Source organism: Cyprinodon tularosa, unplaced genomic scaffold (genome assembly GCF_016077235.1).
Source record: "Cyprinodon tularosa strain WSP-4 unplaced genomic scaffold, ASM1607723v1 ctg270, whole genome shotgun sequence".
Lineage (NCBI taxonomy): Eukaryota > Metazoa > Chordata > Actinopteri > Cyprinodontiformes > Cyprinodontidae > Cyprinodon > Cyprinodon tularosa.
The window spans coordinates 159,383-187,342 of record NW_024038975.1 but is presented as its reverse complement, the minus strand read 5'-3'; the positions used below and the strand labels follow the sequence as shown (position 1 = coordinate 187,342).

Here is a 27,960-nt window from a genome sequence, read left to right as displayed (position 1 = left end):
CAGAAATAAAGAGCATCAAAGTTCAGTTTTAAATCATATTTTTCATGTTTAATTGATTATTTTAAAGTAATAGTTCATAATAATAATGATTAAAACATATATTTTTTCTTTTCATATAATTTTTTCTTATTTGCTCTAAATTTTTTGAGGGTCCGCCTTAGCCGTAGGTTTTATTAGATTAAAAAGCTTCCCACATAGTGTTTTTTTGGCAAAAAACGTTCAGCTACAAACGGCAAGCATCTGTCATCGTCTGCACTTTCTTAATCCCTGATTTCCAAACTATAAAACAACCGATTTAAAGCTTTGTCTTTTAATTAAAGTCTTTATTAACATGCTTTAAGTGCTGCAGCAGCACATCAACATTTCGTTGCTACAAATTCAAAAATGTCAAACATTAACACTGATCAAACTCACATCCTCCAAACACAAATAATATTGCACTTTAACATCCTTTCACACCAGCCGCTGCTATTCTCTCTCTAGACATACACTTTCATAAACGCATACTGGTGTCCTTTGCAGTCACACAGGTGTAGTTTGTCCTCATACATAAACATTGGTAAGAAAGTTTTTTAAAAAACAAAACAAAACACAAGAGCCTAGAAATAACACTAATATCCAAAAGAAGCTATTCTACACTAGTACAAATCTCGGGGATTCTTTGCAAGTGCTATACAGCCACAAAAAAAAGGTGTTTGTTTTGTTTTGTTTTTTTCCATGAAAATAAAACGCCAACTTGGCTACTGCTCCTCTTCGTTTTCCTGACCGGATCCTTCAGATCGATCACCTTCCAACCGATCTACAAGAAGCAGAAAACGAATCAATATGGAGGAGGAAGATGGGAGGCAAAGGGCTGACAGACATGAGGTTTACCTGATCTGATGTGATTGAGGGACGCCAACATTCGGAGCATGAATGAGGCCGGGACAGTGATTGTGTTTCTGGTCTCTTCCAGCATCAGCTCATTGCGGGTTATGACCTTTTAGTCAAGAGACGACAAAAAAAGTAAAGAAAAAAAAACACAATCATAGCCATATAATCATAAACACATTTAAAACAGGAGACACATTAAATACAGCAATGGGATTTTATCATTACATTGTAGACAAACTGCAATTAAATCATATATTTTGAATTGATCAATTTTCTTTTGGAACAAAAGGCAGGGGAAAAAAATAAGAGTAAAATAATATTTCCTATAGTTTCGCCAAATTTCTTTCAGTTTTTAAACCGTCTTTAATCATAATTTATTGCGGTAACAATAAATCAACATTTTATGACAAATAATACATCAACATAAGGGAATAAAATGACCTCCCAAAACACAGGTCGTACAATTTATTTAAAATTTACTAAGAAAAAATAGTTACTGGGGGCAAAAAATGCCTACTTTACAACAAATAAAAACAATATTGTTTAATTTATGCTAAAAATTTCTTTCTGAATACTAGCTTTTAATTTGTAATATTTAGTTTGTCCACCAGATGGTGCTATTATTCATTCAAAGAATGATAGTTTTTTTAAAAGCTTGCTGCCCGGGTGCCTTACTACGCTCTGACGTTGAGTCACTATTAATCCTAGATTTAAAAAAAAATACACTATATTGCCAAAAGTATTTGCTCACCTGCCTTGACTCACATATGAGCTTAAGTGACATCCCGTTCCTAATCCATAGGGTTCAATATGACGTCGGTCCACCCTTTGCAGCTAGAACAGCTTCAACTCTTCTGGGAAGGCTGTCCACAAGGTTTAGGAGTGTGTTTATGGGAATTTTTGACCATTCTTCCAGAAGCGCATTTGTGAGGTCGCACACTGATGTTGGACGAGAAGGCCTGGCTCTCAGTCTCCGCTCTAATTCATCCCAAAGGTGTTCTATCGGGTTGAGGTCAGGACTCTGTGCAGGCCAGTCAAGTTCATCCACACCAGACTCTGTCATCCATGTCTTTATGGACCTTGCTTTGTGCACTGGTGCACAGTCATGTTGGAAGAGGAAGGGGCCAGCTCCAAACTGTTCCCACAAAGTTGGGAGCATGGAATTGTCCAAAATGTCTTGGGATGCTGAAGCATTCAGAGTTCCTTTCACTGGAACTAAGGGGCCAAGCCCAGCTCCTGAAAAACAACCCCACACCATAATCCCCCCTCCAACAAACTTTACACTTGGCACAATGCAGTCAGACAAGTACCGTTCTCCTGGCAACCGCCAAACCCAGACCCGTCCATCAGATTGCCAGATGGAGAAGCGCGATTCGTCACTCCAGAGAACGCGTCTCCACTGCTCTAGAGTCCAGTGGCGGCGTGCTTTACACCACCGCATCCGACGCTTTGCATTGCACTTGGTGATGTATGGCTTGGATGCAGCTGCTCGACCATGGAAACCCATTCCATGAAGCTCTCTGCGCACTGTTCTTGAGCTAATCTGAAGGCCACATGAAGTTTGGAGGTCTGTAGTGATTGACTCTGCAGAAAGTTGGCGACCTCTTCGCACTATGCGCGTCAGCATCCGCTGACCCCGCTCCGTCAGTTTACGTGGCCTACCACTTCGTGGCTGAGTTGCTGTCGTTCCCAAACACTTCCATTTTCTTATAATACAGCTGACAGTTGACTGTGGAATATTTAGGAGCGAGGAAATTTCACGACTGGATTTGTTGCACAGGTGGCATCCTATCACAGTTCCACGCTGGAATTCACTGAGCTCCTGAGAGCGACCCATTCTTTCACAAATGTTTGTAAAAACAGTCTGCATGCCTAGGTGCTTGAATTTATACACCTGTGGCCATGGAAGTGATTGGAACACCTGATTCCAATAATTTGGATGGGTGAGCAAATACTTTTGGCAATATAGTGTATATATATGACACATTTTCTTATTTGAAATCCTAATTTTCTGAGACATTGAACTTTATATTTTGATTATCTTTAAGCCAAAAACATCTAAATTGTAAGAAATAGAGCTTGAGATATTTTAGTCTGTTATAAATGTATGTAATATACGAAGAGTAAAAAATATATTGAACCTCTTCACCATAATCTAATTGTAGCTATCAGGTTTTTTTTTTACGTAGAGGTCATAACTGAATTTAGGTATTTGACGAAGAGCAAACTGCGTTTGGCATCAGGCTAAAAAAAAAATAGTTTACATTTTCTTAAATGTAAATATGAAATAATGTTTCACTTTTTTTGCTTTTTGTTTTTAATTCTCATTCTTTTAACGTGGGCAGTGTGCAGGCTTAGGGCGTTGTATACCTCTTCAGCAAGAACTCTGTTGAAAGATGGCGTCTGTTCCAGTGGCGACCAAATCTTGATATCGTAGTCTATCCCTGAAGAAGCCAAAACTGCAGAAACAAGGACATTAAGGGTGAGAATTAATGGCTGCACTATGAAAAGACCACCGTCCTAACTGGACTCACTGGGGTCATAGGGGTGCGGCTGCAGGCAGTTGACCACATGGTTGTCGGCCTCGAGCAGCATGACGTGTTCCGCTGTGTGTCGGTCCCAGATGAAAATGTGTCCACAGTCTGAGCCGCTCATCACAAAGTTGTTGCCCCAGAAGCACGACTCCTTTATCTGGACGAAAGGGCAAAGAACAACTCGGTGGTCTAGAGGAACACTTGTAGTTCTGTATTACAGGAAAGTTTGGCTACTGACTTTAGTCTTAATAAAAAAAAATTTACATAAAATATGCAGCAAACTAATCATTTTCACAAGTTTTTCAACTTTATTCGTAAAGAGACAAAATTGCTGGTTTAATTTACTTCCACAGCTGCTGTAAACTGGTTTAAAATTCACAAAGGTGGTGCATAAAGAGAGGAGGGGTTTTGACCATCCCTGTTCACACAATTTCTCTACATCACCCACAAACCTTGGTCCCCTTCTTGCTTTGTAAACATTCAATAATCTAAAAGAAAATGATGACCCATTCTTCACCTTTAAAATTTGTACAAAACTACTCAAACAACACCTAACTAAGGGTATGGTTGTCATGGAGATGATGACCCCAAAAGCAAACCCTTTGCTGTGCTTAAAAAATAAATAAGTAAAAATAAGCAATAATAATATGTTGATTAAATTTGTTTCAACTGAATAATTAGTGATACCAGTACATGTGTGAGTTTTATTTGTAATGTAATATTTCTAAGTACATTGGATTATTCTCTACTTGAATAAATAAAAAAATTATTTCTACTGCTTACCATGGTTCTGGAGTTGCGATGGCCCTTGTAAACCATTTTGACTGAAGGTCTCCTGATATTCTGAGTCTCACTTTCTTCCATTTCTCTTCTCTCTTTCCTCCTGCGGAACAGCTCCTGGATACGAGCTGCTGCGGAGCGCCTAGGAAAGAAAAAGCAACAATCGAAAGCATTTTTGTTAAAAATCCACGATATATCAGGTCTACTTACTAAAAACGTCATGCTTAAGTTGCATTTTAACCACTAGTTTATCTTCAAATAAGTGAAAAAATATAGACAATCTTTTTAGTTAAAACATTTTGGAGCATGATTAAAATCTGTTTATCTTGTTTCCTTGAAATCATCAAGCATGCGGGTTCATTGAATGCAGCATGATTGTTTGTGCTCACATGCAAACAACGTTTATACTCAGATTTTTTGCATTAATAGTTTGATTCACACCAAGTCAGAACAAAGGGTTAGCTGAACACGGCACTCTGTATGGTGCAGTTGGCTTTAAATGCTGTGCAGCAGCTTCAGTGTTAGGTAGCTGAAGTTTCCAGAACGAGCGTGTTACCTGATCATCCTATCTCCTACTGCAGATCCTCTGGAATTAAATCTACATTTGTTTGAAAACAGTCAGTGTGAAAGCATAAAACTCAAATCCAAAAAATCTATCCTTAAGTTTAAAGATTGATAAAACTGATGGCGACTCCTATTTATGGCATGCTGAGAGAAAGCAGGACCCACCTCTGTCCCTGTCCTCTGAATCTCGCCGGTGGGATGAGAATAGGATCGTCGTCGCTGTCGTCAGAGTCCTGGTTGCTTGGTGCTGGCTGACTCTGAGGCTCCACCCCCTCCTCGCCGGCAGGTTCTGCTCTTCTGCAGCCTCCTGACGTGTCCTCTGAACCCTCTGGCTGGCTCCTCTCCTGCAGCGGAGACCCCATGTAATGCCACTCAGAGGGACCCCATGTCCTGGAGCCGCCAAGAGCGCTGGAGCCTGAGACGTCTCGCTGAGACTCTGAGGAGGCAGCTGGCAAACTCTGCTGCCCGCAGCACTCACAGGGAGCTGAGGAGGTGACAAAGAACATGGTCAGTTTGTCCTGTAGTACAGTGGGAAATAAACCAGAGGATAGGGTTCCTAACAGAAGTATTTATACCGCTTTAACAATTTTTTTCCCAGCATGTTTCCACACCGAACGGCTGGAGGAAATCTAACTATTCTAATTCCCCTGAACACACAATCCCCAAAGTGAAACATGGTGGTGGCAGCATTATGCTGTGGGGAGCTTTGTCTTCTACTTCTAGCAGGACAAGGACCCTAAACATCCCAGCAAATTGATTAATCTGTCGATTATTTTTCAACTCATCGATTAATAATCGGATAGCCAAAGGTGTTCCTTGAAGAAGACTTTAAAAATGTTTGAGCCGTTTTAATACTTTTGAGAGGCACCATGAAAGCAATGATCCATGATGCTGAAAAACATGAATCACCGGGTTCTGATGCTGAGCTCTCTGCAGACAGAGTCTCTCTGCTGTTTGCCGTCGCAGCGTCTGACGATTTCGACGTTCCACCGCCCATCGAGCTGGATGCGCTGCTGCTCCTGTGAAGAAAATTAAACAGTCACCAGCTTCATAAAAAAGAAAAAAAAAACTATTCTATAAAGAAAAAAAACAAAAGGAATGGTAAAGGTTTGGCAATCCAAAGATAATCCACAGATAACAAGCGGTCCGCTCATCTCTCACCACTCATCGGTGAAGTCCAGCTTGATGGTGCTGGTGGTGGTTCCCTCTGAGCTGTAGTGCAGGCTAAGCACTGGCTGCGCTGCGCTGGGTCGGGTTGTGGAAGTGGAGGTGGTCGGGGCGCTGCTGGCTGTCGTGGTAACAGACTCCTCAGGAGTTGAAGCCGCAGCCTCTGCTGCCCCTGGTTAAAGTAGAGAAAAAAGGCACAGAGGCAACGACGGTTGAGTTTATCCTACATGCAGAATGCAGCAGTGCAAAAGAGCAATGGGTATTTGTAAAATCACAGACCGTGTAATGTGGAAGAAGAAAGTTTGAAAGGCATGAATTAAGAAGAATGAAAACTGAAATAAAGCTATGAAGCTTAATTCTGCTCTATAGTCAAAAAGAAGAAAAAGGTGCCAAAAGGAGGAAAAGGTGCATGGGGGTATACAGTATATACAACGCGTCCACATATATATTGAAGTCCCTTATTTAACAGGAATATTATACAGGGTTATCACACAGGGTATTACATGCATATTTATAAGGATGGGTATTTATATATATATATTTATATATAGCTATTGCACTGGGTATTAAATATAAAAAACAGGGTATTAAATAGTGATTGCACATTAGATATTGCACAACTTATTGGCTTTGTAGTTTTGCATTGTATAGTCTGGTGGGAGCAGGGATGAATGACCTGTGGTAGCGCTCCTTTTTATAAACTGGGTGTAAGTCTTTAATTTAAGGAGCTGCTTAGCTCGCCACAGTCTGGTACAGAGTGGAAGGTGTTGTCCATGATGGATGTGAGCTTGGACAGCACCCTCCTCTCAGCCACTTCCTCCACTGAGTCCAGAGTGCAGCCAAGGACACAAGTGGCCTTTCTCACCACTTTGTTCAGTCTCTTTTCTCAACTCTGCGCTGCCAGGGGCCCAGCACACGACAGCGTAGAGGAGGGCTGATGCCACCACAGAGTTATAGAAGGTTTTAAGCAGGGACCTGCTCACTCTTGAGGGCCTGCTTCATTTCTTCATTTCATTTCAACCCCAGTCAGCCTCAGCAGATGGCCGCTCACACTGCGCCTGGTTCTGCTGGAGGTTTCTTCCTGTTAAAAGAGAGTTTTTCTTCTCCACTGTCACTTCAAGCATGCTCAGTGTGAGGGATTGCATTCGAGTCAATAAGACGATGCAATCAACTGGTTTTTCTTAGATGGAAAACTTTGAATTAATTTCACTGTATGATTTGGTGAACTGTAAAGTGCCTTGAGATGTGTTGTGAATTGGCGCTATAGAAATACTGGTTAAAACACTCACTCCAAAGCACTTTCAGCCCTAGTATGTAATTATTAGTACTGAAATCATAAGATGAGATAAAGATAGATGTAAAACTGTATCTGAAAGTCCCCCCTTCTTCGTCCTCCACATGTTTCATCCACTCATGTCCACACCAAATATCTTTCTTTTTTAATAGAAAAATCAACAGGCTGCTTTAAAATCCGGAGCGTCTAATCCCCCACTGCTAGATTTTGGCAAATGAAATCATTATGTCCTTTACTGTGTGTGCAAGATAACTTCTTGTAAGTGTTGGGAAAAAAAGACAAACGGATGCTGCTGTGTGAGATGGAGAGAGAAGACCGGGAACGGAGGAGAGACGCACCCTGCTGTTCATCCAGAGTCATGGATCCCAGCTGTTTGTTTACCACAGACGAAGGGGAATCTGGAACACAAAGCAGACAGTCTGCACTCTGAAAGAGTTCGAAGATGAAGAAGCAGACACACATTCAAGATGGTTAACCTTTAAAACCTGGTGACTTGTACATAACTATGTGTATTTCCGCTTTTTGCAATGCAAACAAACGTTTAAAAAGTTCACATCTGCTCATTACACATAAGAGTGACTTGCAAAAGTATTAATATCCTTGAACTTTTTCACATCACAACATTCAGCTTTAATAGATTTTATCTGGAATTTGAAGCACAGTTAGGTCTGGACCTGGACTGGGATATTTGAACAAATGTTTCCTTTTCTAACTCAAACCGTAGCACTCCATGTCTCTCAGGCTGCATGTTTAGGAGTAGTTGTCCTGCTGGCAGGGGAACTTCAGTCTCAAGTCCTTTAGCTGTCGCTTAACAATTTTCTTCCAGAATCAGCCTTTATCTCGCTGCTTGCATCTCCCTAGTGCTGTGGGGGTTTACTGTAAATATCCTTCCATAAAAATCATCACTTGCTTTCACACAAATGCCTGAGGAAACTCCTCACTGCTTTCTTTTAGTGTCACAATCATTGCACTGAAGCCCCCCCGCGCTGAAGCCTCCATCCTCAATGCTTTGGCTTTGCGTCCTGACTGATGAGAACTATGCTGCAGATCGTCACCCCAGCTATCTGATCCCTTGGCAAATACAAAGCCGTAAAAAAGTGATAACAATAAAAATGTGAATCAATCATGATCGTCATCGCTTCGATATTTAAAGCCCTAGTTTCTTTGAACGAAACCTTTCTTCCTGACATTCTTTCAAACAAGCCTGACTAACAGTTATCCCAGAAGCATTTATCTTGAGATTAATTTGTTTTATTTGGGAAAATTGGTGAAATTTTTCTTCCGCTTTGCACCTGGCCGTCACATTTCTTTAAACCCTCTCCAAACACAAATCGAGGTTTGCGGCTGTAATGTACCAAAATAAGGAAAAGGCTCCAGGGTTTGTTTGACACTTTAGCAAGGCACTGAATTATTAACCGACATACAAACATTAGTAGATGCTGTGTTGCCGACTACACAGTGTATTCTTAATCAGTATAAATCACAGCCAGTGAATGTTAGAGAAGCAAAAGCAATGAAGATCTCATTCAAACACAAATACGTAAATTTGCAGTTACAGTAGCAGCCTTTCAAAATATCCCTTCCCAGTCAAATGCCAGCCGAATGGCAGCCCACTTCCCTGCAATTCCCAGCGAAATCCCCTCCAACTTCCGGCCACCGGAGTGACGCCCTCCTTCTCCTGCGTGTGCATATCTTTTTAGTCCGACTCCACCCCTTCACTGAATTACAGGGTCTGACCAGGAGATGGCGCTTCTCTTTAGATCTTAATGTCCACAAATAATGGCTAAAGAATATTTTAGTACAAAGATTTATGTTAAAAAATGAATTATAGGGGACCAGCCAAGGACCCATCAATGAAAGTGGGGAAATTTTGAATGGCTACTACTATAGACCTATAGACCTGTCCTCTGCACCACAACAAGAAAACTTCTCACATATACTAATTTGGTGCTTGAGGGTCAGTAATGCGGTTTTCCTGTTTGAAAGAGAATTTAACTGACGATGAAATGAAAACCAAACCGCAGACAGGAAGCCAGCGGTGACCAATTATCAAAGCAGTTTCACCATCAAACAGGGAAACAACCACATGAACCAAACCAGAGCTTCTACAACAGCTGGTGCCACTCCAGAGTCTGCAAATGGAATAAAAAACAAGCAGCACGTAAAGGGAGCGTTAGTGAGGGGGGTGAGGAAGCTGCTAAGGTTTTTAAATGTAAGGTGTGTTAGAGAGGGGCTGAGATCTAGCAAGATCGGGATTTTCTGAGGTAAGGTGAGTCTGCACAGAAACATGTCTGCCAAGGTTACATGATGGGTGAGAGTGGGAGGACTTGGCGAGGGTAGCTGCAGGCTTGGAAAGCTCAGAGGGAGGGGTAACCTGTGAGGGGTTGGTTCGGAGCAGCGGTAGCAGCAGCAGCAGCTGGAGTAGCCCCTCTTTGTGACTGCCTCTCAGAGGTGGAGGGGGCCGCCGCCCGCTGACCCTGTCCCGGTGGGTCGGCCAGCCGAAGCAACCTCTGCAAACGCCTACATACTAAACTTATGGGCAGCCGATGAGGACCATACTCTGACAGAGAGGCAGAGGGGGCGACAGAGACAGGAATGAGCGGTCAGGAGACAGAGAGGGGTAGGAGGTGAGGAGCAGAGAGACAGAGAGGGACAACTGGGGGCTGAAGGAAAAGAAAGTGAAGCTGCTGCTTGAGTGGCTCCAAAACATCCACAGATCCACCACTTACACAGTGCATTACAAAAGCTCTCATATTCCCTTAAACCATTTTGGAACGTTACTAACAGAAACTATAAATGTTTTGTTGGGATTTTGTGAATAAGTTAAGTTCATTTCAATTAGCTCCCCTGACTAAAACTTCCTTTAGGATTGTTTATATAAACCTAATTAAGCCAAAAAAAAAGGTGCAACTTAAAGACAAGCATGTAAATTGATATTTACATCTAACACTTTTCACATCTGTATAAATTTATAAAAAAAGGTATGACATGTTTACTTTGACTTTCTTCTCACGATGACGCACTGCTCTGTGTTGGTCAACAAATCAAAGTAGAAAACATTGAGGTTTGTGGTTGTAACGTCACAAATGTTAAAAGAGCGCACCAAGTTACCCTGAACTTCAGTGGCACCGGTCAAAAGATTACTACACTGTTACCTGAGAGCGCAGGTTCAGAGGTGGGGGTGGCCGTGGGGGTGGGCGTCCCGGTCGTCTCTCCCTGACTTCTTTGCTCCGAGTCAGGGGAGGAGGTGAGAGGAGAGGAGGAAGGGGCGGAGCTCTCTACTGAAGTAGAGCCAGAAGTAGGAGGTGCAGTGACTGCTGATGAAGACCCTGAGGAAGAGGAGGAGGAAGTGGATTTGGACACGGGGGCTTTGGCAGCGGCAGCAGGACTGGCTGGGACCTCTGGGGAATCAGTCGCCACAGGCCTCTCAGGGGCGCTGGACTCCTGGTTGGAGTCTGCAACCGGAGCAGCAGGGGTGTTTAAGGAGCCCTCAGGCCGGACAGCTGTTCCTGAAAAAAAGACAGTTCATAAATCATGAACAAGGTTAATAATCAATACTTAAATGAAATTTAGCAGGATTGAAATAGAAGACAAAGGTTATAACTCAAATACTTCGTAAATTAATGGTTTTTCCTTTTAATCTGGTTGGATATCTTCAGTAGTTGGGAGTGTTTTTCCCACACCTTACTATTCATACTAAAATAAGCTTTTTTTGTTTTGCAGAAGCTTGAAGGCGAGGCATCACCTCTGGACCGGGTCTGAGGTCGGCTTCCTCTGCTGCTCTGAGCTTCAGTGGCTTCTTCAAACCACCGGGACAACATGTCTGACATTCTCTGCATCAGAGACACGTTCGGACTCTGTTCCCCTAAAACCAGAGAGAAAAACATCTCAAAATAACAGGTACATCAAAAAAAATAAAAAAAAAACTATATGTTTTTTAACTTCATTTCAGAGTGAGAAACATATAAAGAGTGAAATATTTCAAGTCTCTGTTGTAATGTTGATAATTATGACTTATAATAACAAACAGCAAATTCTGTCTTAGAAGATTGGAATATTGTGAAAAAAGTTAAATATTGGAAACCCATGGTAGTAGGGAAACAATCACAGGGGAAACTGCTGACTTTGAGACGTTTCCAACTCTTTTTCAGTCTTCTATTCACAGGATTCCTTTCTTAAGTGAGAAACATTCATGGAATTTACCCTCCAACTACTGTAGTTCTACGTCTTAAGAGTCCCGTTCAGCTTTTAAAAATAGAAAAAGTATCCAAAAAACACAAAACGCTCATTTAATGGAGGTAACATATTTTTTAAAACCTGTTTAACTACACTATCAAACTGACTTACTATACTATATACTATATTATTATCAAAGTACTAATTTACAAGCTGTAGAAGTAATTAATCACTTAATGAGTAATGTAGTTCTATAGAATACACAATGCATAGAATATCCGTCTGGATCTTTTTTCTTAGATTTTACGGCACCATTAACCAAACCCCATCAGACCATGAGTGGTTATAATCCTATAAAATGAACTGAACGTCGGTCAAAAAGTAGGTTTGGACAGGTCGAGATGAAGCTTCCAAACCCAAGAGCATTGGACAGAATTATAAGCATGGTGGTGGTAGATTTATAGTAATGCTATGTTCAGACCACACGCTACTGAAGCAGCAGAAGCAGCTGGTTTACATGCAAAGTCAATGGTTGATGCGCATCATGGCACATCAAAAAGACCTGCAGCGCATTTCAAACAGCAGGAGCAGCGCATATTGACGCATCTGAGCAGTTGAAGCATCGCCTCATGAGAATCTGGGCATTTGCTTCACAAGCAGCAGATGCTGGAGTTGAAAATTTTTTTACTTTTGCTGCTTTACGGGTCACAGGAACCGATCGGAGAAGCTGACCTGGGAGCTGGCAAGGAGACGGACACAGCACTGCTGATGCAGATCACTATGATCACTTCACTGAAACAGTTTTATTAATGCCTAAATGAACTTAAAATGTCGAAACCTGCCAGCAAAATATGTCGGCTTTTATTATTCTGGTGCCTGCAGTTTGGATTACGTACAAGAAAAAAACCTTCCGGGCCCAATGAACAGTAGCGGAAAAGCCCAAAGACGCGACTGAGTCAGAGGCTGCTGTCGATTCATACATCAAGTGACAGAGCACCACATGTGTACAGGGGTTTCGTGTTGTAGTCCAACAGCAAAATAATATTTGAAGGCAGGATCGTAATCGTGATGAACTGACTGCACAGATGAAGTTCTCAGGTGGACTTTCTCACTTAAAGACATGTCAAATCTATTTTTTTACCCACTTATTACAGCAAATATAGCAAAGCTGCTCTCTGCCTTTGAACACAGGAGCAGCAGAAGCATCAGACGCATCTGTATACACTTTACCACACTTTAGTGGACGCGCTTCAGGAGCATGAAGGATGCTCTTGAGGCGCATCAGACCTTAATGTGAATAAGAATCAAAAATGAAGCAGCCGGCGCTTTTTTGCTGCGACTATCGCATGCGGTCTGAACATACCATGAGGGACTGTGTTGATGCTAGTGGTTCTGTTTACATTGCCCAAGATGAATGGAAGAAAGAATAAAAATGTTCAAGTCAAGACTGAGATGGCTGATATTGAATTTAACTGCGTGTTCCTAAAGGACAATGACTGCAAACATGTCTTGGGGTGGAAAATTGTGGACTATCCTTCTTAAAACTAAACCAACAAGCAACATTTTGTCAAAAAGTAAAGGGTGTGCATCTTTACATCTGTCCCTGTATGAACTATTTTTGATGCCGTGTGGTTTAGAGGACATATACAACTAGTTTAAACTTACAAACAAGTCTGCTCCAAAATGCTGGCCATCAATGGCTAAAGTCAGAAAATCTGCTTAATTGAACGCCCAATCAGCAGCGGATCAACAGCAGCATCACAAGAACAGAGGATCTTTAAATTAACACAGAGCTGTGAAGTAAATTACCTAGATCTCCTTTATTTTTGTAAAAACATTAAGAGAGAAAAGTAAATTTGAAGTCAAACTCTGTGTGCAGAAGCCTGGGCAACAAAGTTTATTCTACAGTTAACTATTTAGGATTGTTGGTTTAAAATGTTTTTCTAGTTACTCTAGTACGTAAGTTTAATCACATTTGTCCATGATAAAAATCCTGCTTGAAATTTAAAGTCACCACCTGATCAGTTCAAATTCATGCTTAAGGGGAATCAGTTAAAACACCTTAACATCTTATTAGGAAGTTTCTGTTCCTTACGCTCTGCACCTTCCAAATGTTGTAAAGGGATCAATTATTTAGGCTCTAATGGACACCACAGTAAATCATCTTATGGTTTCCTATTGTTTTTATCACAGTACATTAGAGAGGGGATAATTAAAAGTTTATTAAGGAATGCTGCTGGAAACTTACAAAATAAAAGCATCTGGGCAGCCTTGAAGGATAAGGTTCCTTCTCAGATGTTCCCTGAAATGTGATTCTGCTTTAAACTGGCAGCAGAACATTCTGTGATCTTACCATCTCTTTCTCTTTCGCTCTCAGGACGAGCTCGGGGTCCGGTGTCGGACCAGTCCCCTCGAAGACGCAGGCGCTTCACCGGAGGCTGCCTTAGCTGTGAAAACACCCACACAGTCAAAGTACAGTCAAAAATAACTCTGCTGCCGAAGCAAAACACTAATCTACTCTGGCAGTGTCCTCTCCAAAGTGCCCCCACCTCTCTGGTAGCATGACTAAGGTTGCCCCCTTTTTCCAGTCCCTTGGATAATTTGAAGAACAACAGGCTGAGAGCCAGAAATAGAAAATAGGGGTCTTAGTGGAGGGACTATTAACTGCTTTGCAAAGGAAATGTCATCGAGTCTGAACAGGTGGTGAAAAGAAGCACAGGCTGGACAAGGAGAAGGACGTCAGACAGGAAAGGACCAGGAGCTAATGAGGTCAGAGGTGGAGGAGAAGCACAGATAAGAGGGGTGTCAGGCTTTTCCTGGGTGCTGCCCCCCCACCACTGTAAGCCTCAGCCCAGACTATGTAAGTGGGTTGAGGAACGCCGTCTGTGTCGGTCGCTGTATTTGGAAAGGAATGTGTGAGTGTGCGCACCTCGACACAGCTGAAAACTTGGCACACTGATCAAGAACATTCAGACGAACAACCCTAACCCTGACGGGCTGTCAGGGACTCAAACTGAAAAATATAATCGTATTCTAATCAACGACCAAATCATACCTAAGCACCAACAGGATGAGACTACAGCTTTCAGTGAAGAAGTGGTTAGAAGGAAAAGATTCAAAGTTAGCCATTTGTAGGATCAGTTACATGTTTAAACTGATCAAAGAGTTACACTAACCAGCAAGCAGAACATGATCATAAAAGTATATTTTCGCCTCACTGATGACAAAGCCTGTGAGAACCCTGTAAACTTAACTAAACATGCTTTAACAAACATTTTCTATCCTATTTGGATTTCATCAGGTCCATCTGATGGACAGAATATCTGTCGATAAAGGGGTGGAGGAAAGAACAAATGGATGGATGCTTTAAAAGACTTATTAGAAAATGGATTTTAGAGACTGTGTTAAAGACAGGAGCGTTGGAGAGAGGCAAAGGAAAGAGAAATAAATGGCTGCAAAAGTATCACGTGATGCATTTCTGTGATGTTTGGAGCACATCCAGTGATCTCACCTCCTCCCTCCTTTCCTCTGATGGGCCCTTAAGCTCTCTGGCCTGGTCATCTTTGGGATTGAAAAGGTAAATATAATCGGAGGAGTAGCTGACCAGCACCTCCTGACCGTCCTCGCTGTAGCAGAGAGACGTCACCCTGCAAGACTTGTTGGACAGGTGGGAAGGTACGAACCGCACACACATGCCTGTCGTTCCCCGGCCCATATAGTTACCTGAGCAACAGAGGAACACGCATTGATGATCAGTTCCCTAAAAGAATCTAAATCAAAGGTAAAACAGGTGCTCTGGCTTTATTCATTTGATATATTGTAACATACACAGAGTAGGCATTTAAAAATGTTAAAACAGTTCTGAAAGCCATCAGAGAAAAGGCATGTGGAAAGGGAAATGCTCATCTGATGTCAACATAAACACAAAGACTGCAAACGGCAGCATCGTACCCGTGGCTCTGGTTCCCAGCATGCGCCTGTCATAGATCCGCACAGAGCTGTCCGAGCAGCCCACCGCCAGATAGTACGGCACCAGAGGGGAGATGGATATGGAGGTGGCCGCTCTCCGGCAGTTAATCAGAATGTCCTGGAATCGAAGAAAATAAAACATATTGAAAAGAAAATGTTAAAGACCTGTTTGTAGGCTCTACTATGCACATCTACACAACAGTAATTACGTCTCTTTAAACTTCCCTCAATTTAAACTGAAAACTTATATCATCAATATTTACAATATGCAGAGTTGCTTCTATGCTTTAGTTCTTCTGTAACCGTGCAGAACCTGCTGCAGGCAGGGTGTCAAACCAGCTGTTGGGTTTCACAGCAGAGAGAATCAACACGTCATCTGATTCCCCGTTTTGTTTTTCTTGTAACCACTATACAGGTAAAAAATATAAAAACTGTAACAGTAAAAGGTGTTTCTCTTCTCTAATTTGATCAAACTGTAGAAGGTTTTTATCCTCATTGCTTTGAAAATGGCTCCAATTAAATAGTCTTTACTCTCTGACAACTAAAGTAGAGAAATATGCCAAATAGAGCAGATTTTTGGTAGAAATGCATATCGAAATACAGTAGAATTTTGCTGTATTACTATTGTAAGATTACCTGGATCCAAAATTTGGTAAGAATTTACATTTTAAGTACATTAACATGAACATTAATCCTCTGGTTTTCTCAATCTACCTTTGGTTCACACATTTCTGGACAAATTGGGTTTATCGTAATTCATCTTAGTGTTTTTTTAACTAATAGTATCAAAATCTCATATTTTACCCCATTTTAAGGAGCCGTATTATTAGAGAACTTGCTCATAATAAAACATAAGGATTAAATCAAAGAACAGGTAAAAAGCAAAGGTATAAATAAATTAAATAATAAACCTGCTAATTTGTCTCCAGCTTCACATTTTTTTATACTTATATTTATTTTGTTAAATGTCTTTTGAAAGAGTGGACTTACACCTTCAACTGAGCTAAAATAAAAAATCGAATAAAAAAACAACAGTTTTTTGTGTTAACAAACAGTTACAGGGTAAATCTGGAGCATTGGAACCACCTGGTAAAACTATTCAAGCAGTTTGAAGGGCACAGGACCTGATCTGAAAAATGAAACATGAGACGGCAGCAATCCAAAGTCGCCTGGACTAAAGTCAGGGAAATGGTTAGCTGAAGAGAGACAGCAGAGCTAAAAGCTAAACCTTCAATACTCTCAAGATTTTCAAAAAAATTTATTAAAGGTATAGACGGCGATCTTTTATTTCTGGGTGGATCATCAAAATAAGTGGTCGTCCCAATTGTCAATCATTCTGGTGAAATGTTTAAGTAGGGTCGTCCTACATGCTCATCCTCTAGGAGGAGTTACACGACCAACGGGGAGCAAAAAGCAGTGATCATCTGTCCAAACGGTAAGTTAACTGAGTTCACTATAAAGTCCACTATATAGTCCCCACTCTATATAGTGATTGAGGGATTTATGGTTTAGGATGGACTTTTGGGTATAGTGAGCTTGTATGAGCTATGAGAATAGCAACTTCTAAACAGAGTGTGCACGAGGAGAAATGGGCTTGTTCACGCTCTCACACATGTTTAATAGGCATTCCCCCTTCGGGAGCAGGTGCAGGGTTGTGCATGTCCATTTTTTTTTTTTTTTAAGTGAAGAGGGCGGGTCTTTTCGCAAAAATCTTCCACAATACTTTTAAAAAAACACTTTAAAAAATTAAATTGTCTAGAGAGCTGTTCTTAACTAAATTTGTTTTTGTTTACACTCGTGTAGACAAAATGACAAAATAAATCTGTCTGTTTATACCTTTAACCAGACAGGATAAATGAAAGCCACCGTCTTGCTGCTGTAACGACGTGGAGATAAATATGTCCTGTCATTTTGCTATAGATAAAATAAAGAAACCCAATAATCGGCGTACATCTTTGCAGTCTTCCTTAGTGCAGCTGGTTTTTGTGCGCAGATCAAACCACCTCACCGTGCCATCTTCCCCACACGACAGGAATGTGTAGGGATCGTTTGGTACAGTCATAATCTGAAGGGGGGAGAAAAACAGCCAGAGAGGATATATTTAGGAAAAAAAACATACAAAAGAAAATGTTTTAAAGGTGCATTAGCATCAACATTTAGCACCTCGTACGCCGTTCCATAATGGCAGGTGAACTGACACTGTCGGTTGTACTCTGCACTCTTTTCGGTGTGGGTGTAGAAGATGATGCCGTCTCCGGAGCAGGAGATGATTTCCTGATTGTTTGTGTGAGGCATGAACTTTGCACTGAAGATGTTCGCTCGGTGACCTGATCGGATGGATTTCTTAATCTGAAGATACCAAAAAAAAGAAAAAGAAAAACATAAATAAAACAGATGCTTTGAACTTAATCTACAGATGCAGTAATAACTTGCTTCCAAATGTTAAAGGTCCTCACAGTATTCATTTACAGATGAATCAAACTATTTAACTTTTATTTTAAGGATACAATGGAACCAAGATGTTTACATAAACTATATAAAAAAACATGTAGTGGCTGATATTTAATCAGAGTAAATAAAAAAAAATAGATTTTTGTAGTATTTAGTGCAGCGTTTTTTAAGGTTTATGACATGAAATCTCCTGGTTTATCTGTTAGTAAATAAAGAGGAAAAGGACTGATCTAGAATCAGATGAAGCCTCCCGCTGATGGAAAATCTCCAATCAAACCACAGGGATTGATCTTGTGCCTCAATATATCAAATAAAACCTGTAAAAGTGAGACCTATATACCTGGAAGTGAAATACATTTTATTTTAATAACCTGCCAGCTATATCTATTGTCATCATTTCATGAAGTCCTACAACTCTAAGACACAGGATGCATTTCGATCTTTAAAACTGAATCTACATTTTTTGCATTTCGTACATAATTTAATAGATAGAAGTTAGAAATGTAATGTAGAAAAGAAATGTAATTTTTAAAATACAAGAAATGCTATGATGAACTAAGTGATTTTAAATCTAGACTGATGTCCTTAAAGATAACTTCTTTAAATTTCTCAGTGATTTTAATTCTGTGTAATGTAACCTTCTACTAACACTCAGATTTTCTTCCCCTAAAAGTCTTCACAGATGCTTTACGATTAACATGTATTGTTTTGAGATTGCTATTTTTAATGCTGACTTACCTGGTATATAAAGCTTTTCATGAATAAGTAAAAAAAAAAAAGGAAAACGAACAACTAAAGAGTAAATGGTTTGAAAAATCTGGCAGGGATGGATATCTGTTTCCTGGTAGTGATTTATTTCAGGTGTTCCAGTAATGGTGGTAAAACCTCCCAGGTTATCACCTACCTTCTTATTGTAGGGGTTTGTGATGAACAGAAAGGTATCGTCTGACCCCGATAGGATATATTCACCCGTGTCGTTCCAGGATATTGTGTTAACCTGAGAGGAGATGAAGGGATAAAATGGTTTAAAGGACTGACAGAAACTTATCTGGACACCTTTAGGGGGGAAGTCTCATTGTGGCATTCTGACAGTAAGAGAAAATAATAAGATGAAATAAAATCATAACCTTTTTCTTTTTCTTTTTGCATCTAAACAAGGAGCTTTACTGCATTTTCTAACCTCTCTTATAACCAATGAACCATTTTTGCTCACATCTGTTTTTGAGAACAGATAAAAAAAAATGCAAAAAAGAATAGAAAGAATAAATCTGGCTTCTGATTTTACACTTGGATCCAACTGAAAAGGAATCACTCTGAGGTTCTATGTTCCCAGTAACAGCAGAACAAAGCATCGGCTCTTTGTTTTGTTTCCACTCTTTGGATCAATATTTCATCAGGACCTGCAGCCTCGTTCAGCTCGCCGTCGTGACAAACCAGCCATCAGTGAGATTACTCAAGAGCTGGACTGCATAACAACCCCACAGCTCTGCAGCAGAAAACCAACGCACACTTATTAGCTGATTTAATTCAATTCAGTTTATTTATATAGCGCAAGTTCACAACACATCTCAAGGCACTTTACAGTTCAACCAGATCATACAGTCAGATTGGTTCCAAGTTTTCTATCTTAGGAAAACCAGCTTATTGCATCGACTCTGACTCGAAGGCAATCCCTCACACCAAGCATGCTTGTAGCGACAGTGGAGAGGAAAAACTCCCTTTTAATTGGAAGAAACCTCCAGCAGAACAAGTGTGAGGGGCTATCTGCAGATCCTGACTGGTATCATGGTTGTTTTTTTATTAGTAGAGTTTTTTTTTTTTTTTTTTAAGACAGGTCTATATTGCCTCAAATAAGTTGTATTTGAATTCACTTATGAGAACTAAAATAACATTCCAATTTTTGGTCCCATCTTTTCATGCTTGAGTCATCACCGCTGAGCATCCCATTTTCGAGATGACACGGGAGAAAAAATAAAAACAGAATCCATCTGATCTTGTGGAGAAACTGTTTTTTTTACAGAAAAAATAGCTTATTTTAATAGCTTAATTGTTCACTTAAAATACTTTCTCTTCGAATGTTTCAATTTCTACTTCAAGTTTGTACTTTTTCACCAATCCTGAACTGATTGGGTACCAACTAATTATTTCAGCTTTATCTTTAATTACTAATGTCCCAATCACTGTTATCAGAAATCTGTCTGATATCAGCAAAACACGAGTACCTGTAATAGGATTATAATAGCCGGCATCTAAAATCTCTGATATAAGCATGTTCATTGAAGCACCCCTCTACTGTATTCCCCTCCAGTATTTCTATGCAGCAGCATTTGTATCCCACATACAAAAGCGTCTGCAAGCAGAGTAGCAGACACTGAGCTACAGGAGTAGTAGCGATGTCGGCAGTGTTGCTATCATTTTTCTTAAAGTCCAAAAAATAAATATCAGCTGAGCATGCAGAGGTTTCCTGTCTCTAAATTATTATTTTATTTGATCTTAGAACATTTTTGAAGTTCATGTAAAACATTGGTTATTAATAAATGAGTCAGTTTTTTTTCTCATTATCATTGATGTTGTCTGTTGTTTTCTGAGTAATTCCCCACAGCATGATGCTGCCACCACTTCCAGGTTTCTGATGTGTTCAGGGTGTTGCACAGTTCAAAGGGTCTGTCAGAAACAGTTATTTTTATGCATATCAGGAAGTTTAATTTGCTCTCATCTGACTGTAGAGCACATCGTTCCCACAGTGTCCTCCACTTGACTTATAGGAAACTCGAAAGAGGATCTGAAAGATGTTCTGTGGGGAGATTTCTACACCAGAGCTGTGGGAATCATGTTTACTCACAGAGCAATTGGATGATTTTTCAGAGTTTATGACAGACAAGGCAACTGGTTACAGCTTTAGAGGCTTCTAATCAGAGATGGACCAATTAATTGGCTGGCTGATATTTTTGGTCGACATTAGGTTCATGCCTTTAGGGATTCATTAAGGCATTCAGCAGCCATTCACTGAGATCACATAATCGTCTTTTGAGAATGTTTTGTTTGATTTGTGATTTTTAATATATAAATGGGGGAAAAAAGGCAACATCAGCTTTAAAAAGGTTTTACTGCATTTTATTTAGAAGAACCTTTATAAGAAAAGGAATACAGAGAAAAATGCACAACACACTTTTCAGATTTCTATTTGGACATTTGTTGTGTTGCGCTACCCTGTTGAATATCAAAAATGTGGAAATTTGAGTGATCCTATTACTTCTTAAGGACACTGTGTGTGACCTTGCATTACAAAGTTAAAAGTTGATGTATAAAAAAATAATAAAGCAGCTATTGCAGGTCATGTAAGTGTTGCTGTTGAGCTTTAGATGCACTGAAATGCAGGCTGATGGTGTGACGAGCTGTGCGACCGATCTGTCAGCCTCAGGTTTCTCAGAGGCATCAACCCACCTGACCTGCAGCCAGAGAGCTGCTCCAGTTTACATACCAACTGAAGGGAAAAACAACTTACTATGTGCTTTCCTGCAGGACAAAATAAACCGGGACACAAAAAAATAAAGTAGAAAAAAAAAAAAACAGATTCAGAAATGCAGGACACTTACACAACCATCGTGGACGTTGAGTGTCGCTTCTAGTTTGAGCCTCTGGACAAATTCTCTTCTACCTGTAGAAACGGCAAACAAGAAAGCTTTCAAAACCAGCACTGAGAGCTGGAACAGACATTTAAAATTAGTAATTCTTGTAATTCTGTAGTGTTTCCTGAATTATTCATGCTGTTTTGTTTGCAGCTGGTTTAGCAGAAATAATGCTGCTGTTTGCCTTAAAAAAACAGAAGGACAATGTGATCCGTTGTTGGTCTCTACTATAAAGGTTGAATTTATGTAGGTTTTGGATTTTATTTCTAAGGAAGGAACCACGTTTCTTAAATACATGCAGGGATGTGGTCTTTCTACTTTGAACTCTACGACTTTTCTCAAAAATATAACTGGACCTGCACAAAGGGCTTGTTAAATCTGGAGTCTGGGTGACTTGGGAGATCCTTTCAGCCCAGTCCTCAAAATCACATGTAAATTAGTACGATGTGAGAGTCAGAATTGGACCCTTCAACACAGTTTATTACACTAAAAATTGGCAAATTCTGAACACATAAATACTAACTTATTATTCATGTAAAACAGATATACACTATACAGCAACATCAGAGATGTGCCAAATGACAGCAGCATGAGTAAGATAGAAACTGTGCAAAATCAGCATGAATGTAACAACTTATTGGGGTTGTTGGGAGCAGTGGTGGTTATAAAGGCTTATAGCTGCTGGGAGGAAGGATCTGTGATAACACTCCCTGGTGCATTTATTTTGCAATTAAAAACAGTTACTGCACTGCGTTTAGCAATATACTAACGCAGTTTAATATGATCTCTTTCCTTAGCAGCTCTGCTGTTCCGTTAGTTTATGAGCAGTGTTTCTGTCAATTCACTGTAGTGACATGTATCTGTATTATCCATAAAACATGTTTTTTTTAATTACTAAATTGCAAATTCTTTTTATCAGCCATTTTTATCATTATCATATTCTAAGTGTTTATATCTTTAGAACATATATAACTTCAATTCTTACATGTGGTGATTTAAGACATAATTTACCAAGGGGGCCAGGGTGGGGTGGGTGTTTTTTCATGAGGCAAAAAGCAACAGAATGACATACAAACATAGGACAGAGCAAGGGCTCTTTTTATGGTTTATTAAATGAGCTACAGACCTGTAATTTCTCAATAATTGTTTAAGTAAAATCAAGAAGAAATATGGAATTGTTCTATGGGACAAATCATTTCTGGTCTTGTTTATCAAGGCATATCATCATAAGAAACTGTTTTAGTATTATGCTGCAAAAAACTGATCTAAAAAAGTTAAAGTTTCTTAAAATTCAGCGCAAGTGCCCTTAATTTGTGCAAGTAAATAAGACTATCTGCCAAAAAGAGGATAATTTTGAAGGATGTTGCCCCTTAAAACAGGACAATTAGATACTACGCACTTGAAAGAATCGTTTTTTTTCTTTTTTGTAAACATAAATTATCATATTTATCTGCAAATCGTCTAACCTACCGGCTTAAATCAAGGTTATATAACCCATTTCAGGGAGAAAATACCTTTTTTAAATTTTTGCAGCTTTTTTTTCCTCAGTAAACGGGCCAGCACCCGTTCTAGAGGAGCACTGGCCCCTATTGCCCCTTGTCTAGAAGCACCCATGATGCTTAATTCCCAAAATACATTACTGGCATACACCGTGAGAGTGCACAGTAAGTCAAAAACTCATTGTCAGAGTGATAACAGCCAATGCGAAAGGCAACATGCATTATTGTTGCATTTATGTTGTACATCAGAGTTTTATCAATCACACAGAAACATGAAGTATTTGACCAATCAAATGAAATAATGAAAGTATTTAATTCCAATCTGATGGATCTCTACATTAGATCCCCGCCCACTGCCTAGACTCCATGCTAAGTACTACAACAGTCAAGAGTATGACCAATGTTACCAAAGAAGAACTCATAGGCCGTTTCCAAATGTCCACCCTAACCCCTAAATCCCTCAATCACTATATAGAGAGGGGACTATATAGTGGACTTTATGGGGAACTCAGTTAACTGATCAAAGGAACAGATAATCACTATTTTTCGCTCCCAGTTTGTCACATGACTTCACCTCCCAGCACAGTGCCTGCGCCATCTTTGTTATTTGTCACCACTGTCAGGTAGCGACAACAAATCCCATAATGCTTTGCGAGGTGAGCTCTCCTTGCAAAGTATTCCGGGATATATCTGCTCAGTTTTTAGTTTTCAAGCTGCATTGTGGGAAATTTTGAGTCCACTACTTTTTCATCCATTGGATGATCAGACACTCATTTAAAATGGCGTAACCACATATAGAGCCCTATACAGACTGGGGCATTCATTCGGACACAGCCATAGTTTAAAAAATAAAAAACAGCACATCATTTTCTATTGTAAATATTTGGGTTTCAAGAGAGACGATGTCCTACAAACGCTGAAAGATATGCCAAGCACATGAAGCAACGAGAAGAGGAAAAACATCCGCTTTGCATCGTCACTTTAAGACAACCACAAAGAACTAAACAAAGGCTGTCTCCGAACGTCCGCCCTAAACCCTGGATCCCTCAATCCTTACATACAGAGCAGGGACTATATGACTTAGATAGATTTTATTTGTCATTTTGTTTAAAGAAGTGTAAAAACAAAAATAAATTTTGTTTGGAAACAGATCTCTGTTTGGTGTACAATACACTCAATTCAGTCAACTGACCTTTCGGACAGATGATCTATACTTTTCGCTCCCACTTGGTCAAGTGACTCCGCCTCCCTGCACGGTTCCTGCACCATTTTTGTTATTTGACACTACTTGTCACTACTCGATCCGCACCGGAAGCAAGATCCTTACGATCTGCTCATTTGTGCATCTGCAAGCAGATATTCATCCAGGTAGCCTTAAATAATGTAATAAGGTACTAAAAGTACTTATTTCTATCCTTAAAACCCTAAAGAATGCTACTCTACATCTTTGAACATTTTCTCAGTTAAACTGCTTTTCTGACGTCATCATCGGACATGCTCAGAGCAGTCCGCAAAATCACGATTATCTAATTGTTAGATTTTTTCTATTCTTTAGATAAGTATACCATTAGGTTAATACCATAGGAAAAAATAAAACTCATTAAGACTAGATTTATGTTTAAATCCAAAGCCGAAAATGTTAGCTCCTGGAAGTAGCATAGGATTGCATTTCTGATACCAATCAGGCACAGACGAGTGATAAAGCAGAAAGGATTTTAAGGTATTTATTTATCAGGATATCGTTATTAACCTTTAACACACCATAGTTTAGTATGCTTAATAATTTTGGGAAGAGAAAACGCAATTTAGGTCTATTTTACAAAATAAAATCGAGGGCGACCCAGATGTATATCTGGTTGCACAAATGAGCTGATGGTATGGATCGTACTTCCAGGATGGATCGGTTAGTGACAATCGGATCGGCAGATTTTGAATATTTAAGCGAAGTTTCTGGTGGAAAAACAGGCCGTACAATATAAAGCTGTACGGCTGGCTAGCTAAAAGCCTGCTGCCCAGATTTGTACAACTATGTTAAATTTTCCCTCCAGTCATTGGTACAAAAAGGGCAATTTTATTTTGTTTTAATGGGGGTTAAAAAGCATAAAGTTACTAAGAGGAGCTAAAGACCTTTTTAAACATGAACATTCTTAATCCGTTCAACTGTTGCATGAAGCTAATATATAATATAATCCTTAAATATTCACCAAACCTTCAAGATTTGAACCAACTTAGACCCCACCATTGTTTAACCTTTGCTGTTGATCTCCTTGTTTCACCTTCTGATGCACCACAGCTTGTTACCTCCCACTGTTCTTAACGCTAAATATATCTGATAGGAGGTGTGACCCACACATCCCTGCATGCATCCTCTGCCCGTGCACAAACACAGCTCTGAGTTTATCTCAGCCAGGCTAAATACAGCACTGACTAAACCACTGAGGCACCAGCTCCACCTCTTCATTCAGGCCTCTGTGGGGACAGTTTGACACAAGTCCTTAAGATGGACTGCTTTCCTGACAGCGCCCGTCTCTACGGTTTCCGCTGCTCAGGGTGATCTGCGTTGCTCATCCAACCAAAGCAGAAACAAAAAAAGGAATGAAAGTAAAAAACAGGCTTTTATTTTAAATAATTAAAAGAGCCTTAAACTGGAATTGCAATCAGAGTTAGTGTTTTTAAACTGTGAGCTTTACATATTTTAACCCTTAAAATTAGATTTATAAAGAAAAACTGTCCCTATATACAAAATATCAGTAAAGACATACTCATAAGATTAGAACAAGATTTCAAGCGATAAAACAAGCTGGATTCTTAACAAGTGACATGATGAAGCTGGTTAAAAGTCTGCTAACTGTTCAAATTTTCCATTAAATTGTTTTAGCTTGTTAAAGAGATGCCAGAGAGGAAAATGGAAAATGTCTGAGAAACCTGATATTTCCTTTCCGCAGTGATGAGAAGCAATACCCCACCCCCACCTGTTGCTGAAACACTTTGCCCTGGTCATTTAGAGATATTTGAAAATGTAAAAATGTAGTTTTGACCTTTAGAGAGCTCCACTTGACACTGAAGGTTTTAATGTTTTAAGGAACTTCTCCGTAAAGCAGATAAACATAGAAAAGAATGGCAAAAACGTTTTCCAGAAAAAAGTTAATTTACTAGAAACAATTTTTCTGAAAAATTTTGCTTAAATCTACAGGTCAAAATATCAATTTATAAAAGCAAATACATTTATTATATAATATTATTTAATCATATTATTGAAACTCAATCTCAATCTCATAGTACTTCTGCTATATTGATACTCGTTGCCTTTCTGTTATTAATAAAAGCTGCTCATATTATGAATTTTGTTTGAACATCTATGCAGAAAACCATGTAACCGTTGTATTTTATTGAGTTATAATACCAAAGGAATGCTATATTACCCCACCTTTGCATTATTTTAAATATAATTTCATCTAATCATCAAATTTTTAAGCCAGCCTCAGAAGTCAAGGGAAAATGGATAATTTTGCTAATTTCTATTTCTTTAAATGAGGTATGCCAACGCAAACTCAGATTTGTTTTCATTCATTGAAATCCGCTTCACTGGTTTTGGATGCTTGTATAGCTCTAGTATTTCTAAGAGACATTTGTTTTATCATGGAAGGACATCTTCAATTCTAATAAGATACCAGTGAGCCCCTGCATAACCCCCATATTTATATATTTCTAATCAGTGATTGAGGATGCTTTGTTTGATAAGATGCTTAAAGAGGTTTTTTTTTTTTTTCCTTCTTTTACTTCTTCATTCACAAATTGTAAGTTGTGCAGATAAATAGGGATATTTAGCAGCTTTGACCTCTGGCAAAAGCCCTATTGTAGCAAAACATCAACTACTTTTGTCCCCTTTTGGAAAATATAGCCACTGCACCTCTTCAACGTCTGCTTTTAAATCTCTTTTTAAACCTAATTTCTGTGTTTTACTTTAAACTGTTAATTGTATGCATTCTTTTTATTGCATACCATTTAAATGTTCTGATTAGATTAGATTGATAAGAGGTTTTGATTTTTTTAATGCAATGCATGTAAAGCACTTAGCAACTCTGTTTTGAAAGGTGCTAAAAAAATAAAATATGTTTTATCGTTAATGATCTGGATTTATTGCTTATGCATCAAGTAGTTAAATGATCTGTGATGATGAAACTGGATCTTCACAAAGTAATGGGATCTGCATCCTGGCACACTGACACATTGTTATGGGTTAAATCTATACTTTAGTCAGAAGTGTTCTGGAAAGCAGCTGACCTGTTTCGATTTCAATAAAGAGGCTAAACTGATGGATATTAGAAAGCACAAAACTCAATTGACAACTTCATTTGACTTGAGCAAGAGTCAAACTCCTGCGCTTCCGATTCCTCCCAAAAAAAACAAATCAACACGTCCTGTCACATATGTCAGCGTTAGCTTAGCGACTTGTTGTTCTGCTCTTACCTAAATAGTTGGTTCTGATGGAGTTAGGCTCGCCGATACCAATTAGACGTCTATTAACATCCCAAACCAGGTTCCCAGTACAGGACATTGCGACCAAGTGGGTTTGTTTTTAGCTGACAATAACATCTAAACTAAGCTAACCCTTCCTCGGACGACGTCGCCTTTTGTCGGGTTTCCATCCACTTCGGTATCCTTCTTTCGTGTCGCTGTTAGCTGCTGGCGGCCCTCAGCATCGCCGTGGAGGAGGAGGGGGGGGTCGCCCCAGTCCGAACCCTCCGTCCGTCCCTCAGAATCCACACGATCTGTGTTCCTGCTCCACTAGATCCAAACTCTGCCTCTCTAGCCTAGCCTGGTTTATTTCTTTCTGCGGATAGCGGTCAGCTGGATCGAAACAACGCGAGAGTTTGCGTGATTTCTACAAAGACTTTGGGTGCGCTCGTTTTACACGCCATAAAGAAATTTGCTGTTCGATTGTTTGTAAACACAAACTCTACCTTATATATACTAAAACACATTGAAAATGTATTTAAATAAATTGAGAATAATAATTATTA

At 39.6% G+C, this 27,960-nt stretch overlaps 1 protein-coding gene across 3 annotated transcripts; it reads right to left on the bottom strand.

Annotated features, from left to right (window-relative positions):
* Positions 1-308: 308 nt before the first annotated feature.
* Positions 309-27,799, bottom strand: dcaf6 (ddb1 and cul4 associated factor 6). Of its 3 annotated transcripts, XM_038289649.1 has the most exons (21): positions 27,407-27,799; positions 21,405-21,466; positions 18,713-18,805; positions 17,521-17,706; positions 17,309-17,422; positions 15,340-15,475; positions 14,900-15,111; positions 13,742-13,835; positions 10,958-11,077; positions 10,368-10,721; positions 9,587-9,772; positions 7,551-7,610; positions 5,913-6,090; positions 5,661-5,770; positions 4,917-5,235; positions 4,744-4,785; positions 4,191-4,329; positions 3,408-3,564; positions 3,244-3,332; positions 874-979; positions 309-799 (listed from the first exon to the last, which is right to left on the bottom strand). In XM_038289649.1, exons 1-21 carry the CDS (start codon positions 27,492-27,494, stop codon positions 741-743), a joined length of 2,904 nt encoding a protein of 967 aa, XP_038145577.1. In that variant the 5' UTR covers positions 27,495-27,799; the 3' UTR covers positions 309-740. The 3 variants fall into 3 exon arrangements, with proteins under 3 accessions (XP_038145577.1, XP_038145578.1, XP_038145579.1); XM_038289650.1 differs by lacking the exon at positions 4,744-4,785 and having other exon boundaries at positions 27,407-27,494; XM_038289651.1 differs by lacking the exon at positions 9,587-9,772 and having other exon boundaries at positions 27,407-27,494.
* Positions 27,800-27,960: the final 161 nt, after the last annotated feature.

Excerpts from the sequence above, each read along its gene's own strand:
- dcaf6 (XM_038289649.1), bottom strand. The coding sequence starts at position 27,494 with ATGTCCTGTACTGGGAACCTGGTTTGGGATGTTAATAGACGTCTAATT. Across the intron at positions 11,078-13,741 it reads GAGCGAAAGAGAAAGAGATG|GGGAACAGAGTCCGAACGTG; the intron begins GTAAGATCACAG and ends CTCTGGTTTTAG. Across the intron at positions 800-873 it reads CCTCAATCACATCAGATCAG|ATCGGTTGGAAGGTGATCGA; the intron begins GTAAACCTCATG and ends TGCTTCTTGTAG.